This window comes from Lynx canadensis, chromosome A1, assembly GCF_007474595.2.
Source record: "Lynx canadensis isolate LIC74 chromosome A1, mLynCan4.pri.v2, whole genome shotgun sequence".
Lineage (NCBI taxonomy): Eukaryota > Metazoa > Chordata > Mammalia > Carnivora > Felidae > Lynx > Lynx canadensis.
This window is the reverse complement of record NC_044303.2, coordinates 47,582,589-47,601,340: the sequence shown is the minus strand read 5'-3', so window position 1 is coordinate 47,601,340 and position 18,752 is coordinate 47,582,589. Positions and strand designations below refer to the sequence as shown.

Here is an 18,752-nt window from a genome sequence, read left to right as displayed (position 1 = left end):
AAGGAAGAGGGTAAATTCAGTTAATATCTCAAAAACCCATCAGTTAGAAATTGATGGACATCTGAAATTTGAGTTTAATACCTAATGGATTAGTAACTCATAGGATAACTATTCTATTGGTGATTTAATTATAGAAACAATGGTAGATGGTACTAAGGAGATATGAATGTGTCTTAGAAGTACAGAGCACCGAACATCTATATCTGAGTGCCACCATTTTTCTCAAGCTAGAAGCATCAGGAGGCTGTGGGGAGACAAACGTTCATAGAGAAGGAACAGGAGGGCCTGTGCATGTGTAAAGGCACAGAGCTGTGACATTTTAGTAATTATGAGGTAAGTGGTTGGAGTTCACTTAGAGAACAACGGTAGTAGAAAGATAGGCTTAGTTCCAATTGTGAATGGAATGAAATTTTATTTGCTAGGCTAAGGAGTTTGGATTTTTATTCCACAGTCAACAAGAAACTAACAGAGATTAATTCAGAAAGGTAACATGACCAAAAGATCTTTGTTGTTGATGCTAATATTGCAGAAAAAAATTCTAACAATGGGGAAAAGGATGGCCTATTGTAGCACAGAGAACTCCTCATAAGTTATAGTAATAATCCAGTTGAAGAACAGTCCAGAAAAGCAAGAGAGGATGAATATAAAAAGTTAGATGCTAGACAACTGAATAGGTGTGGAGGTGAGAGGAGGCACTAGAGAGAATGAGGGAGACATGGAGGTTGACAAAAGCTGGATGGTAATTAGACTTTAACCTTACTAACAGATCAAGAATACAAGAAAATTAGTAAGTTTTACAGAGAGAAGAAAAAATAAATGTGAGAAATGTTAAATTTTTTAAAAAATTTTTATTTAATGTTTATTTATTTTTGTGACAGAGAGAGACAGAGTATGAATGGGGGAGGGTCAGAGAGAGAGGGAGACACAATCCCAAACAGGCTCCAGGCTCTGAGCTGTCAGCACAGAGCCCGATGCGGGGCTCAAACTCACGGACCGTGAGATCATGACCTGAGCCGCAGTCGGACGCTCAACTGACTGAGCCACCCAGGTGCCCCGAGAAATGTTAAATTTTTAATGACTCTAGGAACTCTTTACAGATTAGCCTACAGACAATAAATGAAATTGTGGAAAGGGCTAGGATTATCCAGAGAGTAGGTGAGTTAAGTAAAAATTGAAGAGGATAATGGGAAAACCCTTGTGAAGTATTCGGTAGAGTTAGCTAGAAGAAGAGACAATAAAAGCAATGGAGAAGAAACAATCAAAGACAGGTGATTCAAGAAGCAAGAGAAGAGTCTTGAGAAATGTGACAAATGCCTAGCAGAGGTTACAAGTAAGATGAAATGGACAGCAGGTTCTAGAATCTGACAACTAGAAATCTGGTTTTCTTTTTATATTTGAATTTATTTAGTTTCTAGTCAATACTATTTGTAACAAATGGATGAGGTCTTTGAAAACTAAACTCCTCAAAAATCCAAATAATATACTTAATTATAAAAGGCAATTCAAGTGTGAATAGGTTATGTCATTTGACATGGTGACATCTTAACAAATGAAGTCTAACCCTCTTCATATCAGGTGAAATTTTCTGTATTAGATGGTGACCCTTTGGAAATCATACCCACTGTAGTACTAAAAAAGAATGTTTTGTACTATATCTTTGAAGTTTTCATTAACAAGTATTCTTTAAATAAGGATAGGAACATTTTAATTTCTGGGGCATCAGGGTGGCACAGACAGTTAAGTGTCTGACTCCTGATTTTGACTCAGGTCATGAACTCCCAGTTTGTGAGTTCAAGCCTTGGGACACGCTCTGCACTGTCAGCATGGATTCTCTCCGCTCCTCTTCCCGTGACAGAGCACATATGCTCTCTAAGTAAATAAATAAACTTAAAAAAGAAACAAGGAATATTCTAATTCTAATTTCCATTGTGAACATATAGACATGAACTTACTTTCTTGATCTTCCAAGTATAAGTAAATATATTTTATTCTAAGATGATTTGAAGATGGTTTATACGATAGCATAGCAAAAATTTATTTTTGTATTAAAAAAAATTTTTTTAATGTTTATTTATTATTGAGAGGGTAGGGGGTAGGGTTAGAGAGAGGGAGACAAAGAATTCAAAAAAGGCTCAGGCTCTGAGCTGTCAGCACAGAACCCAATGCGGGGCTTGAACTCACAAACCGTGAGATCATGACCTGAGTCAAAGTGAGATGCTTAACTGAGTCACCCAGGTGCCTGTATTTTTGTATTTTTTCTAAAGATTTTACTAAGAAAATATTTGCACATGTGGAAGAGATGAAAGATGTCTATAGCATTCACCCATATACTCAACATCTGGATTCTAAATTAAATGTTGCATTGTATGTAGTTTATCACATATCTGTCCATCACTGTATACATCCATGAGTCTATCTTACTTTTTTGATGTTTTTTAAAAAAAAATTTTAATGTTTATTTATTTTTCTGAGAGAGAGAGTGGGTGGCGGGGGGAGAGAGGGGACAGAGGATCCGAAGAGGGCTTTGTGCTGACAGCAGTGAGCCTGACATGGGGCTCAAACTCATGAACCTGAGGTGAAGTCAGCCGCTTAAGTGAGCCACCCAGGTGCCCCTGATATATTTCCAAATAAGTTGCAGATATCTGCCCCTCATCTCAACAATTCAACACGTATATTATCAACTACAGTTCAATATTTATAGTTTTTTTTTAAAAAATTAAATTACATATGGTAAAAAAAATTAAATTTACATATGGTAAAAAAATTAAATTTACATATGGTGAGAGGTACAAATCTTAATTCTACCATTCAATGAGTTCTGAGAAATATACACACATGTGTAACACAAGCCCTATTAAGATACAGAACATTCCAACAACCTGGAAAGTTCCCTAATATCTTTCTTCCCAGTTAATTTTTGGTGACAACCATCCTTAGAGGCAAACATTGTTCTACTTTTTTTCCCCACTATAGTTTTCCCTCTTCTAGAATTTTATATAAATTTAGTCATAAAAGGTTTCTTAGACTAAACATAAAGTTTTTTAGAATCATCCATGTTGTTGAGGAATCAGTAGTTTGTTTTTATTGCGGAGTAGTATTCTACAGTATAAAATGTGTGATAGTTTGTTTAGCCATTTTCCTGTGATAGTTGCTAGGCCTGTTGCCAGTTTTGTTTTTTTTTTTTTAATTTTTTTTTAAGGTTTATTTATTTTTGAGACAGAGAGAGACAGAGTATGAACGGGGGAGGGTCAGAGAGAGAGGGAGACACAGAATCTGAAACAGGCTCCAGGCTCTGAGCCTTCAGCACAGATGCCTGACGCGGGGCTTGAACTCATGAACCGCGAGATCATGACCTGAGCTGAAGTTGGACGCTTAACCGACTGGGCCACCCAGGCGTCCCATGTTGCCAGTTTTTAATGATTATGAATATAGCTCCTGTGAATATCCTAGTATAAGTCCTTTTGTGTGCATACGCTGTCTTTTCTCTAGGGCAAAATACATCAACATAGAATTGCTGGATTACTGGATAGGTTGTTTGGTTTTATAACAAATTGCAGTTGTTCTATATTCTCACTAACATTGCTATAGCCAGTCTTCTAATTTCAGTCATTCCAGTAAGTGTGTACTGTTATTATTAAAAGTGGGCCTTTTAAAAGGCCCCTGAATTTCCATATAAATGGAATATAAAAAATATTTTAAATGGCATTACAATGTTTAATGTAAGTTATAAAAACAGAAATCCTGCCTTGTACTATACCTTAACAGCAAGGCATTTAATATTTCATCATTAGGTATGATATTAGCTGTAGATTTTTTTGTAGATATCCTTTATCAGACTGAGGAAGTTCTGCTCTACTCCTGATTTGTTTAGACAGAGGGACATATGCAAAGTTATGAAGATACAAGTATATGGAAACTTCAAATAATATGCAATGACAGGAAATGGAAAGGCATAAACTATAAAGGAGAGTGTATAAATAAAGCCATGCTAAGGAATATGACTTTATGCTGTCTAAAGATGATGACACAGAGGTATTAAAGCAGGGGTATGCTACAATCAAATCTATTTTCTAAAGATTACTCTGACTCCAGCAAAGAAACTGAGGACAAATTTGAAAACTGTTGCAGTTATCAGATACTGACCCTAAAAGTGGAAAAAAGATAATGATAGGAATGAAATGTTTTCCTTTTTTACTTTTAAATTAAAAAAAAAATGTTTACTTATTTTTGAGAAAGAGAGACAGAGTATTAATGGCAGAGGGGCATAGGGAGAGGGAGACACAGATTCTGAAGCAGGCTCCGGGCTCTGAGCTGTCAGCACAGAGCTCGACGCAGGGCTCAAACCCATGAAAGGTGAGATCATGAATTGAGTTGAAGTTGGATGCCCAACCAACTGAGCCACCCAGGCGCCCTGAAGTTAAGTTTTCCTTAAATTGGCCTACAAATATAACAAACATAGCCTTTACAAGAAAATGTGCCCGAAACAGATTCAAATTCAACCTCAGCTTCAATTGAAGTTTAAGTCCACTTTTATAAGAATGCCCCTGACATTTCTGACTTTTGAACAAAAATAATGTGCTGTAGCAAATATCTCAGTCAGTAGTGAAAGGTTAATTTAAAATATTCCCTTACACTGGCTGGCTTAGTCAGTAGAGCATGCAACTCTTGATCTCGGGGTCACGACCTCAATCGAGCCCCATGTTGGGCATGGAAGCCTACTTAAAAAAATAAAAATAAAAAATAAAATAAAATAAAATATTTCCTTAAAGTCCAGGATAACAGAGGAAGCTAGCATAACAAGAGGAAACAAATAGAAATTAAAGGTCAAGGATTACAACACAGTACATTCAATAAATTTCTGTTTTTCAAGACTTAAAGTGTCAGTCATCTCCCCTCTTAGGTATCGTACTCCTCACCTTAAAGGTAGAATTAACTTAAGACCACTCCTGTATTTCCACTGCAAAATGACTATTTCTTGATAACAGCACATATCTCACTACTTTAATTATCTTTAATATGCTTGTTTCTTCCAGGGGTCTAGACTAGCAAGAATTATCACATGAACTCCATGGACCCATATCCTGGCACATGTAAACATTTAATTGTTCAATGAGGGAACTAAATAAATGAAAAGATAAAATCTACTGTAGTTATCCTATTTTAAAAAAATGGTTTTTTAATGTTTATTTATTTTTGATAGAGAGGGAGAGAGAGAGAGAGAGAAAGAACGCCAGAACATGAGACACAGAATCTGAAGCAGGCTCCAGGCTCTGAGCTGTCAGCACAGAGCCCGACATGGGGCTCAACCCAGGAACTGCAAGATCATGACCTAAGCCGAAGTCAGACACTGACTGAGCCACCCATATAGTCAACCTATTTTTTAAATGCCAACTAATGAAATTGAGATCAACTAATTATTAAAATATAAAATACATATTTTTCAAAAGTTACCAATTGGATTTTAAAGAAATATATCAGTGTTTTTAGAAACAATACCAGGTTCCTTGTGCTGCCAGAAAAAAAGCTGTGTGTGTGAGGTGGTGGGCGACTTACTTTCTGCAGTTTGCATTATTATTTCATCAAGCTCTTTTTCCAATCTCTCATAAATGTCGAGCCTTGCCTGATACTCAGAGTTCCGTGCTTGAAGTTCAGTAATGCGTTTTTCAGAAGAGCCTTGGAGACTATAAAATTCTTTAGTTAAAACCTAATAGTGGAAGAAAAAAATTGCAAAGGCAGAATTAAAAAGATTAACAGTTAAGACAAAAATGTTGACACAAAAATGCCTTTTGAATTTTTTTCTCTAATGATTTAAATATGAGGAGAAAGTAGCTCAACTGAGATGACTGAGGAAGCTACATTTATTTCTAAGGTACATAACTCAGTTGTTTGTAACTGAAAATTACAAACCACTTTACTGCATGAACTGAATAAACAACAAATTTAAAACTTAGAAATAGTTACAGGAATAAGAATAGCATTTGCTTGTTAGAACTAAAAAATGCAACAGATGCTATTCTTACCTGGAGGTCATTTATTTGGCAACTGCAGCAAGGGGAGAAAGGCTTGCAGCTTACAAAACTGGGTGTGAAAACGATACACTCACCCTTCAGTTTTCCATCAGAGCTTACTTCATCTATGCTTACCAAGGTTGTAATAAGGTTTCTGGCTTCTTGAACAATCATAAATTCAAAGCAACAAACCAAGATGAGACATATGAAGTGCCACCTGGGGCAGTATCAGAAAATGCCTTTATATAGAAAGGAAGGACTTAAACAATTATTAAAAAAGATTTAAAAAGGCATGGAAATTGGAGTTATTTTGTGTAAGAACAAAAAAATTCTACATTCTTTAATGGTGATTTGTTGAAAGAATCACTATGTTGATAACGAATTCACTTAAAAAGAGACATTTCTAATGACAAAGGAAATGTTTTAATGCTTAAATTCCAATTATTTAGAAAGTTTACTAACTAGCAAAGATTAAATTATGGAGAGTGGTATTACACTTGCTTTCCAATACAGCATAAGTAATGTAGTATTTCCTTAAAAGCAACAGAAAATTATGGTTAAGAATATGGGTTGTAGCCAGAAAGATTTGGGTTTCAATGCTGGCTTTGACACTTCACTAGTTTCGGATCTTAGGCACTTAATTATTCTTTCTAGGCCTCCCTCAAAACATTGTTGGAAGGATTAGATAAGATAATAAATTCACAGTGCTTAGCAGAATGCCTAGAACACAGTAAGTTTGAAAAATATCATTACTGCTATAAGAATTATGAGAACTTTGTATTAAATGGTTCATAGAAATAAAGATCCGCTGGCCTAATTACTCTGAATTATCTATAATTAAACAATTAAAAAAAATTTTTTTTTTCAACGTTTATTTATTTTTGGGACAGAGAGAGACAGAGCATGAACGGGGGAGGGGCAGAGAGAGAGGGAGACACAGAATCGGAACCAGGCTCCAGGCTCTGAGCCATCAGCCCAGAGCCCGACGCGGGGCTCGAACTCACGGACCGCGAGATCGTGACCTGGCTGAAGTTGGACGCTTAACCGACTGCGCCACCCGGGCGCCCCTATAATTAAACAATTTTTAACACAACCTATTTCCTTTAATGACACAAAGTTCATCTCAACAAATGTACATGATTGTGTGCTTTCTTTGATGTGGAAAAAGGAGAAGATAAAGATTTAGTTACAGTTTTAACAAGCAGAGGTTACAATTTAATTTTCCTTAATCTATTCTATCTTATTTTCCTTCAATTATTTTCATCAAAATTTCCCACTCAAATAACTTAAACATTATCTCCCACCCTCCAAACTTATTCCTTTGGGGGATAAAGAAAGAATAACATGGGAATAATGATGATAATCACAGGATGATTTTTAGTGTCCCTGATTGGATCAACAGAAGAAAATTCATCTTTTAGTATTATTTCTTCTTCATTCTTGTCAGTTGGGAATATGTTTTCTAGAGATTTATTAATTCGTTATAACTAAATTATTAGACAGTGAAATAATCTGGAGCTTTCATAGAATTTATTATACTGAGATGTAATTCATTAAGACTTTGGTGGCTGATGACACTAATTCCACAGTCAAAAGAGAGTATCGGTAATGACGTTGTTAAATGACTATTCTCACAGCACAGCTGATACTATTTGTTTGTATTCCAACTCCTTCAACAAAAACCACAGAAGGCAAAACTGCAGAAATGGATATTGCAGGAGATAATCAAAATGTGGAAGATGGGATATTTCGTAAAGTATTATTTTAAGATTTAAAAAATACGATTAAATTGAGAGATGTAATTTAAAATTCTCTCTCCATAACAGAGGAGAGAGCCCCAGAAATACCCAACACCTCTGGACTCCATGGTGGAGAATTCTCTTTTACTATGGATTTGCCTGAGTGGTTTCTATAAATAAACTTATTATTGTTTCTGAAAAGCAAAAAAAAAAAAAAAAAAAAAAAAAAAAGCTTGATTACTGGACCTATGGAAGGCTATTATATTAAAGATTCTTTAGGAAAAACCAATATATGAACATTTGAGTTTGACCACGAATGCACAAAACAGATCAGCTGCTTTTAGAAATCCATTATATACTAAGCTTTCATAGTGGCTATTTCTTTACTTTAAATAATCAAATAATACAGAATTATATAAAATTATATGTAAAATTAATGATAATACAAAACTGTAGGTCAATGACTGCTTTAAAAAGACATAAAAGGGGCACCTGGGTGGCTCAGTCGGTTAAGCGTCCAACTTCGGCTCAGGTCATGATCTCACAGTTCGTGAGTTCGAGCCCTGCGTTGGGCTGTGCTGACAGCTCAGAGCCTGGAGCCAACTCTGGATTCTGTGTCTCCCTCTCTCTCTGCCCCTCCCCTGCCTGTGCTCTGTCTCTCTCTCAAAAATAAATAAACATTAAAAAAATAAATAAATAAAAAGAGATAAAAATATAAAGCCAGTGTTTTGGCAGGCTTTGCCAACTGATAATTAAAGTAAAATAAATAGTCGCCAAGTTATAAATCAATGAGAATACTGGGTAAAAGCCATAGAAAAGTGCATGAATAAAATAATCTTTATCCTTTATAAGATTATTTCTCCCCCAAATTCATTATAAATAAGAATGGTCTTAGAAATACCTTCCGGTACTTCAGAAAAATGGATTCTAACCACAGTGCTGTACTAACATTCATCAAACCATTCAATCACTCATTATTTATTGAACATCCACTATGAGCAAAGCACTGTGTTAGGTATAGGTGACACAATGATAAATGAATAATCTCTATCCTCTCAAGACTCCTAGGTTTAACAGAGGAGGAAATGTAAGGAATACCCCTAATGCCTCAGTTTTATCAATAGTTTTTAGAAACATAATATTTTTGGGGGCATCTGGGTGGCTCAGTTGGTTAAGTGTCTGACTCTTGACTTTGGATTAGGTCATGATCTCACGGTTTGTGAGATAGAGCCCTGTGTTGGGCTCTGTGCTGACAGTGTGGATCCTGCTTGGGATTCTCTCTCTCTCTCTCTCTCTCTCTCTCTCTCTAAATAGATATATAAACTTAAAAAACAAAACAAAACAGTATTTTTTACAGAGGTGTTTCTCCATAACCCTTACACACAAAAAACAACAACTGGTAGTCAGCTGCATTCACCAACCCAGTGGGTAGAGGTCTATGGGAGACTGGCTTTCATATTGCAAGTTGTAACCTTTAAGAGGTCATGAAATCAATTCAGATTGCAACCAGCTAAAAATAATAAAACAGAATGGTTAAAAAAAAAACAAAACAGAATGGTTTAGTAAACATCAGCACTGTGTGTTGTATTGTTCAGTGAAATGCTTGTTTCAGAAGTAGAGAGAGAGAGAACTGCTTCCCTCTCTTCCTATATATACCTCTCATTCCCTTCCACCTGCCCCAAGACACATCCTTAAGCAGTCATCCAATCTGGGAAAAAAAAAAAAAAAAAAAAAAGGCATTTTGCTAGGAATTATGACATTTTAACAATAACTTGCAAAAGATGAATTCCAAATCAGAGCTGATCTAATTCAGTCTAATTGAAAATGTGTGGGAGAATCTGCTATTGCAGATTATGACTGCAGTAGGTTCCTGAATTATATATTTGAAAAAGTACTAAATGCTGAACACTGGTTTGCTTTAGAAGTAAACAATAAACACTATCTATAATTTGTCTGTTTCTTTACATATATATATATATATATATGTACTTAATATCATTTTTATATTTTTTCTAAGGCTTTATTTTCTTTGGGACCCTTTATCTTGTTAATCTTAGTTTTACTTGTCAGAATACTTCCCAGAAATGTAATCTCTGAGACATTATTGTAATGAAAACTTACATCATTAGCTAATTAATAGTGTTAATGACATTATTATACCTATTTCATTTAAATTTTTAAATGAGCATTTTCCACAAATCTAAAATATTCAGGAATATTATTACAAGTAACCATATAATACATGAATATAGGAAAATATAGAGTTTAAAATCTACTAACTGTAAATTGTTTATTATTTGAATAAATAACTTCCAATTTTTACTGTAATATTTAGTGCTGCGAGTATGCCATTAATATAACCCTCTTATTTCCTCAGGTAAAATTCCTTTAAAATTACTGGATCAGGGGCGCCTGGGTGGCTCAGTCGGTTAAGCGGCCGACTTCAGCTCAGGTCATGATTTCGCAGTCCGTGAGTTCGAGCCCCACAGTCGGGCTCTGTGCTGACAGCTCAGAGCCTGGAGCCTGTTTCAGATTCTGTGTCTCCCTCTCTCTGACCCTCCCCCGTTCATGCTCTGTCTCTCTCTCTCTGTCTCAAAAATAAATAAACGTTAAAAAAATAAACAAAATAAAATTACTGGATCAATTTTTTAAGGACGTTAACACAGGTTACCATACTATCCTCCCCAAGAGAGGTTCCATTTTCTAAGCGCGTGAGATTCCCCTTTTAAGGGTACTCTTGCCAGCAGTTTGAAAACAACAAAGAGACCTATGTAAAGGTAGAAAAAAGTTTAAATTTATATTTCTTTCATTATTAGGGAGAATACATGTTTTCATCTATTTCTCAACAATTTTCATGTGTTTTCTTGGAAAGAGTACAATCCTTCTACCTAGTCTCTAGAAGAGGAAGAAGGTATGTTCTCTTGGTAAGAGACCTTTCAAAAGTAAGGACACAAGCCCTTTCTCCTACATAACACAAGTATTATTTTTCAGTCTTCATTTATTTTTCCTAAATGGTTTCTTCCCCTACTTTTAATCAACAGATCAACAGATTAATCCCCAGACATAATCTAAAATTTCATCTGTATTTACTTTTAATAGCTTTATAGTTCTGTATTTACATTTACATAGGATCCATCTGAGTTTTATTCTGATATGCAGTGTGAAATATGGAAGTAATTATTTTCTCAAAATACTCAAATGATTATCACAGCACTGTTTGTTATCCAATCCACCTTTCCCCGTAATTTGCAAAATAAGCTTTACAACGAATATATTCTTAAATTCATGTGATTATGGGTCTTGAGCTTTGTATTTGATACCATTTATGAACTTTTTTTTGTGGGTTTTAATTGTTCTTGCCTCAGAATGCATTTTAAAATGTGATATGTATGTCTTCTCATTATTTCTTTTTATCAATCTCTTCAAAAATTGATTACTTTGTTTTTTTCCTTCTAGTTATATTACATAATTACTTTGTTCAGTTAAAAAAGAGCATGCTAGCAAGTAATATTACTTGATAGAAATAAAAAAATATGTAATATTGAATATTGCCTTCCAGGAACATGGGGTTTCTTCTTATGTATTAGTGAAGTTGAATGCTTTTCTTGATAATAGCCTCTGTACTATTCCTATTAAAATTATTCCAAGTAATTATATATTTTTGGTTGTTACAGTGGATGAGATTTTTTTCTTTTTTTGTGTGTTCTAACAATTCCAGTCCTTTGTGGTACACATATTTCTGAAATATATTTATCTTGTGTGCGCATGTGCGTGTATGCACGTTGCGTGCATGTGCAGGATAGGGCTAAATCCTACAGTAAAATAAAGCTCGACATGATACAGACCTTGTACTAATTGAGCTCACATGCTATGCTCTGCTATTTATTATTTTTTAAAATTAGACTATGTCCAACATGGGGTTCTACCTCACGACCCAGAGATCCAGAGTTGCATGTTACTACTGAGCCAGCCAGGGGCCCCATGTTATGCTAATTTTAAAAGAAAAGTTTGTACATGTACCTCTATTTTTTTTTGATATTTTTCACATTCCAGCTGGCACTGTGTGAGATTTCTTGCAGTTTCCTCCTGTATAAGTTGAACACGCTCACTTTCAAAAGATTTTAATTTACTTTGATGGAGATATTCTGTGACTTTGCTTTCTGAACTAAGTTGTAGTTCTCTGTACCTGAAAGAAGCAGAATGGTTATAAGACTGTACAGAAACTGCAATGATTTATATAAACATAAACACTACATCTACTTTTTCTATATTCCCATCTTATTATGTAGTTAATAACTTATATATTTATTCAGCAAAGCTCTTGTAAATAATTTAGATAGCCATATGTATGGAAATATGATAAGTCTGGAGAACAAAACACACCAATTAAACCACCTCTATGGTTCCTTTATTTTTATCCCTTCCACCCCCAAATAATTATTGCCTAGTATTAATATTTTGTAAGACATTTAAAATAAAAAAGAGTAAGTTTCAATTATATTGCTTAAAATGATTTAATTTCTATATATTTCGAAGGTCTTCTTAAATCTACAGCAAAACTGTTTCCAAGCTTGCTGTTTCTTTCTAAGTCTAAATAATGTCAGATGGAGGATAGCATGAAATATGCACCCTGAGCTGTAAATTCTTAGGACTTTTAGAAAATAAAATTCTAAGTTAGTAAATGTATACATGTATACATACATATATATATATATATATACACATATATATATATATATATATACACACAGATATTACAGGAAAACAGAATGTACAAATTACAAATAATGTACAAAATATATAACAAGTAGTCTACTGTAACACAGATAAGGAACAGTTTCTTCATTTCAGAGGTCTAACTAGTAATAAAACCTTTTCCATATATAAATCACCACATATTATAAATCTGAAAATGCTTCAAGATGATTATGTTCTAGAGAGGAAAACACACACATTATCTTGTCTTAGGGAGCTATTATGAATCCAATACAATGCTAGATATGTTATTAAAATTCATTTATTCAAATATTTTATTCAGCTAGTCACTATGCTAGACAAATGTATATATAATGGTAGACAAAATGTCCCCCCCTCCCTTAAACAAGTTAGTTTTCTGGGGAAGATAGGCAAATAAACATGAAAATTCAATAGAGTATGGCAAGTGCTTCAATAGGGTAATCCCTAGGTTCAATGGGAACGTGAAGGAGGGAGACATAACTTGGCTTATATAGGTGTGTGCGTGTGTTTGTGACGGGGGGTGGGGGGGTGGGGGCGGAGTGTATAATGTTTAGGATGGGAACCGCCATAGAGTGAAGAAATAAGAGTATATGTACGGCAGGGAAGCAGCAGAGAGTATAGTCTGTTTTATTCAGGGTATCTCATTTAATCCCTACAACAACCCTATTAGGGATTTTTTGCCAGATGAGGAACCTGAGGCTCAGAGATGTCAAAGAATTTCTTTAACAGGCAGAAGCTGCTAGTACATTTCAGGTTGGGTTTGAAGTCCAGCTGTATTCGACTCTACGGCAATGATCTTTCCACTACTACATGATATTCTTAACTGACATTTCTGAGACCAGATAAGCTTTTCAAAGGTCATTTTACCAAGTGACAATAACAATATCATTCAAAGTATAATCAGAGAAGACAGGTAGTAGGTATTTGCTCCTGGCTACTTCACTCTTGGCACTCTTTTAGCTTTGATGAAAACACCTGGCGTTCAAATTGGTGGAAGGTCAATGTATACTGGTACATATGATTTAATATCCAGGAAGGCTTTCAGGTGAATGTCAGCTTGTGGGCTTAACTTTTTGGGAAAGCTTATATATCTATATCTATCTATATCTATCTATCTATCTATCTATCTATCTATGAAGAAAATTATAAGAAGTTATATATAGATATGTATAACTATAGGTATATAAAAATATTCTTTGTATGGATAAGCAAACATTGACAAAATTTTTTATTGAGACATAATATATACACCATAAAAGTTAACCCTTTTAAGTATACAATTCATTTTTTTTAGTTTTTAGTATATTTACAAAGTTGTGTATCACCATTGTCTAATTACAGAATGTTTTTATTACCCAAATAAGAAATTCATGTCAATTTAGCAATCACTCCCCATTCCTCTCTCTCCCCAAGCCCTGCCTACCACTGCCCTACTTTCTCACTCTACGGATTGGCTTACTCTGGACATTCCATATAAATGGAATCGTATAATATGTGGTTTGCTGATGTTTTCAAGGTTCATCCACGATGTAGCATGAATTGGTATTCTACTCCTTTTTATACCTGAATAATATTCCATTGTATGGATATACCATATTTTGTTTATCCATTCATCAGTTGATGGACATACGGGTTATTCCCATTTTTTTGGCTATTATGAGTAATGCTGCTATGAACATTTATGTATTAAGTTTTTGGGTAAACGTGTTTTCATTTCTCTTGGTTATATACCTAGAAAAATAATAGGTTATATACCTAGGTCATATAGCCACCCTATTTCTCAGTTTTGAGGAATTGCCAAATCGCTCTCCAATGTGGCTGGACTATTTTACATTCCCACCAGCAGTTATAAGGGTGCCAATTTCTCCACATCCTTATCAACACCTATTATTATCTGTTTTTCTTTTATTATAGCCATGCTCATAGGTATGAAATGGCAAAAAAATTCTTTCACTCAAACACTTATTAATTCAACATTTTACTGATGTGAAAATACTCCCTGGGGAAGGTGGTTTTATAAATATAATTGTATACGGTGTGAGAAATCAGTATGTATTTTGTATGCTAAACTAGGGAAGACACTAGACTGCATTATACAAAAAAATTCTAGTTAAGTCATTTAGAATGTGATGTTGATCTTTAAAATTGCTTTGAAAAGATTAAACTGCAAAGTCTGCCTTTTTATGGATTCAAGACATTGTAGGTAATCAATGCCAACTCCAAATAGGAAATTAAAGCCTTAGCTTTTAGCTCCACCTGTTCTTATTTATTACCCAACACTTGAAAGTTACTTTCAGCACTATTACTCTCCCCCCATATTGAAAACTTAAAAAAACAATAGTTATCTCTGAGAAATTTGAGAGCACTACATTTAATAAATTGATAATTCTGTAAGTCAAATGATAATTCTACAGGACTAATCTACTCCTATGTTGTTTGTACAATGAAAGAATCTGCTTCTAATCATCATGCCTGTGTAATAATTAATTTATTAAAGTGAACTGTGAAGATGCTGAAGAAACATCAGAGCTGCAGAAGCAGTTCCAGCAGTGAGGAACGGACCAGGACAAGAGCACAGCCTAACAGTCTCAGTCTCAGTCTCAGGTAATTCCCACTTTGTGTTTTGCTAATGTAACCTGTCACATTTTACTTTGCTGACTCAGACTTCTCATCTTATCCTCATAATATGAACACCTTATTTGAACTAAGTCATTATTATTCACATGTTAACAACCTTATGTTTGACATTCTAATTCAGCACAGTTACCTTAAGAGGTTTAATTTCCTATAAAGTTAAAAGTATAATCAGAATCTTCAAGAATCCTCACAATGATCTCATCCCAGGCCTCAATTTAGCTAGGTTACGCTACATTTGTAACTGGGTTTTCAGTTTTCATAAGACTCACCCATATATCACATACTACTTTAAAAAAACAGTAATATAAAGTCCTAGAATTAATTTTATTTGCTCTTATGGAATACACTACAACAGACTACAAAAAATTTTTTTTTGTATGTTTTTATATATTTTTGAGGGGGGGAGAGAGAGAGAGAGAGACAGAGAGACAGAACGTGAGTGGGGGGGGGGAAGGGCAGAGAAAGAGAGGGAGACATGGAGTCCAAAGCAGGCTCCAAGCTCTGGGCTGTCAGCACAGAGCCCAACGCGGGGCTTGAACTGATGAACGTGAGATCATGACCTGAGCTGAAGTTGGACGCTTAACCGACTGAGCCACCCAGGTGCCCCTACAACAGATTTTTAAGCTGGACATATGAGGAGAAGAAAGGTGAAAAGGTGAAAACCACCTATTAAATAGGGAGCTGCCAACCTGCTGACCCCTAGGAAGTGCCCCCAGGCCCTGGCCAATTCACCCCAAGCAGCACGGCAAATTCTGCAATCCTGAGAAATAACTGTGGGAAAGAGGAGCATGGCAGTCAATCCTCAGAAATGGGAGAACGAATTTAAACAAAAGCACTGTCTAAAATACTGAGTAACAAGAGGTTTTTATAACAGTATTTACATGAGCAGACTTAACATACACACTACGGTGAAGGTTTTGCTCATTATACTCTGATGTATTAAGCCAAGAAGTATATATGACTTATTCCCAACTCTAGCAACAAGGTTATCATTGGGTAAAATGGTGAAGGACCTATGTATTATTAACCTTTTATTTAAACTCAGTTTTTATTTTTCAACAAGAAGTAACAACTGATCTTTGAATTTTGTCCACAAAATGTTCATGGCTATCCCGATATTAAAAGTGGATATTGATTTGGAATCATTATCTAATCTCATTTGATAGATAGCCATTCTAAGGCAAAATATCCAAAATAGATTGTATTCAGTCATGAGGTTCCTATAATCACCAGGACCAGGAAGTGGTCCTTCCATTAAGAAATTTTGAAAGCTTGTTCAATCTGGAGGGAAGGCGGAGCAACCGTTGAGGCAAGCATCCGTCTGCGTGCCAGAGGACAGCTGTGTGCAGAGAAAGAGTACAGGAAGTAAAACCTGCACAAGGAAGATTGGCAAAAGAAGCTAAGCAAAGTAATAGGATTTCCAGTTACTGGCAAGGGTTCAGGGAAGGATTTTTAGGAGTCAGGCATTAGGCAGATTAACTGAGAGAAAGGACTGAAAGGTAGTCTGGGTCAATACAGAGAATATACTGTGGGGCTCAGAGGAAGACATGGGAGCAAACAGTCATATGACTGGACCACTGCATCCTTTGTGCGAGGGGGATAATCTAATTCTAAATTTCACAAGCCAAGGGGGCTGAGACTGCTGATTAACTTGCTACATGTAAGAGGAGTGCTTTGAAACAGATGGGACCCAGATCTCCAGATAGGAAGGCTTTGGTGGAATTTGCTGTGGGAAATGGAAGTTGACAAGGGCAGAAGCTGACCTCTCTAATCACCTGAGAAGCCATCTTGCCCACACAGGTGGGCTACAAATCCCATTTTACTTTGCTGTCTCAGATTCCTCTTTCTGCTTGTTCTGTTAATAAGGCCTCAGTGAGTTGATGTTCAGTTCCTTTTCAAATTACTCATTTTGGTGGAGCTAATAACTAATCCATACCTTAACTACTTTTGTGCCTGCTATTTCTAATTCCCAGGGGTAAGACTCATTTTCATTCTTTTTACAGAGAATTTTGGTTGTGTTTCTTTTTTTTTCTTAAAAAAATTTTTTTTTTAATGTTTATTCTTGAGAGAGAGAGAGAGAGTGAGCATAAGCTGGGGAGGGGCAGAGAGAGAGAGACAGAGAGACAGACAGAGAGAGACAGAATCCTAAACAGGCTCCAGGCTCTGAGCTGCCAGCACAGAGCCCAATGCGGGGCTTGAACCCACGAACCGTGAGATCATAACCTGAGCCGAAGTCGGATGCTTAACCGACTGAACCACCCAGGCGCCCCTTGGTTGTGTTTCTAGACTTGTACCACACGCATTTCTAGACCTGTATCACATGTTCAAAATGCCTCTGGATAAATTACTGAGTAATTAACCAAACTCTGAGATTCACTTACTTGAATTAAGAATGGGGGATAAAACTGTTGCTTTGGATTTTCTGCTTCTGTGGCTGAGGAAAAGCTAACTGCCTTAGGTTAAAGATACAAAACCACTAAGTTTTCCATTATGTCTAATGTTTTTTTTTTTTTTTCTGGTTCTCAACATTATATATCTGTATATATTTATAGATCTATATCTAATATAACATTAACTAGTGTTCTACCAACTATGTATTTAAAGCATACGGAGTATGAGGTACAAGAAGACATGATTCTTTTTACAAAAGTATATTTTAAATTTCTTCTTTTAAAATTGCTATTTTATATAGGGTTAACTTTGCATTAACCAAAATATTTCATTCATCAATACCTAATTCACTTAAAAATATTTATTGTGCACCTAACTGTGTTAGGTATCAATTATTAGGTACCAGCGAACCACAAATAGCATCACTATTCTTCAAAGAACTTACATTCTAATGGTGGGAGATAAACAAATGGAGGGTGATAATGCTAATAAATTCTAATGATAATAATAATGTAGAGTGAGGGAATAGGGAATGATATTGATATTAGTGGTGGTCCTATTTTAAAGAGGTTGGGCAGGGAAGGCATTTCTCTGTTAAGGTGATATTTGAGTAAAGACAAGCATATTAGGTTCACTAAAACTTGTATTTAGAATTTAACTAATTGATTAATAAGAAAACATTTACGGGCCATGCATCATATTTAAAATTTATATAATATAGACACTTTCTGTTTAAAGAAGAGATAGGATATCAAATATATGAAGGCAAAAGAAGTCATTCACTCCTATTTGAAACTTGGTAACTTAAACCAGTAGTTAAAATTATGCACCAAAACTACACTAATGGATTTATTAGAGAGTCTAATCTACATGAATTGCAATTAAAAGAAAGAGGCGGGGAGCATGGATGGCTCAGGGTTGAGCATCCTACTCTTGATTTTGGCTCAGGTCATGATCCCAGGGTTGTGGGATTGAGCCCCGCATCAGGCTCTGTGCTGAGTGTGGAGTCTGCTTAAGATGCTCTCTCTTCTCTCTCTCTCTCTCTGCTTTTCCCCTGATCATGTGCGTGTGTACGTGCATATGCACTCTCTCTCTAAAAAAATAAAAAATAAGAAATAAATAAAAGAAAGAGGACCCAGTTTTTAAAAATGAACTGGTGATAATCAGGATGAGTGCAACTATTTTACAGGGCTAGGAAATAGATACTTATTTGAACAAACAATTCTGTTACTGTTTCATT

General features: G+C 35.3%; 1 protein-coding gene across 2 annotated transcripts in view; it reads right to left on the bottom strand.

Annotated features, from left to right (window-relative positions):
* The window catches only part of PIBF1 (progesterone immunomodulatory binding factor 1), a 200,726-nt gene that overhangs the window by 81,338 nt on the left and 100,636 nt on the right, over positions 1–18,752 (bottom strand). For both annotated transcript variants that reach the window (XM_030311936.1, XM_030311945.1), the window contains exons 11-12: positions 11,768–11,933; positions 5,554–5,704 (exon numbers count right to left, since the gene is read on the bottom strand). In XM_030311936.1, the coding sequence (XP_030167796.1) occupies positions 5,554–5,704; positions 11,768–11,933 (317 nt within the window). The remainder of the gene's footprint in view (positions 1–5,553; positions 5,705–11,767; positions 11,934–18,752) is intronic.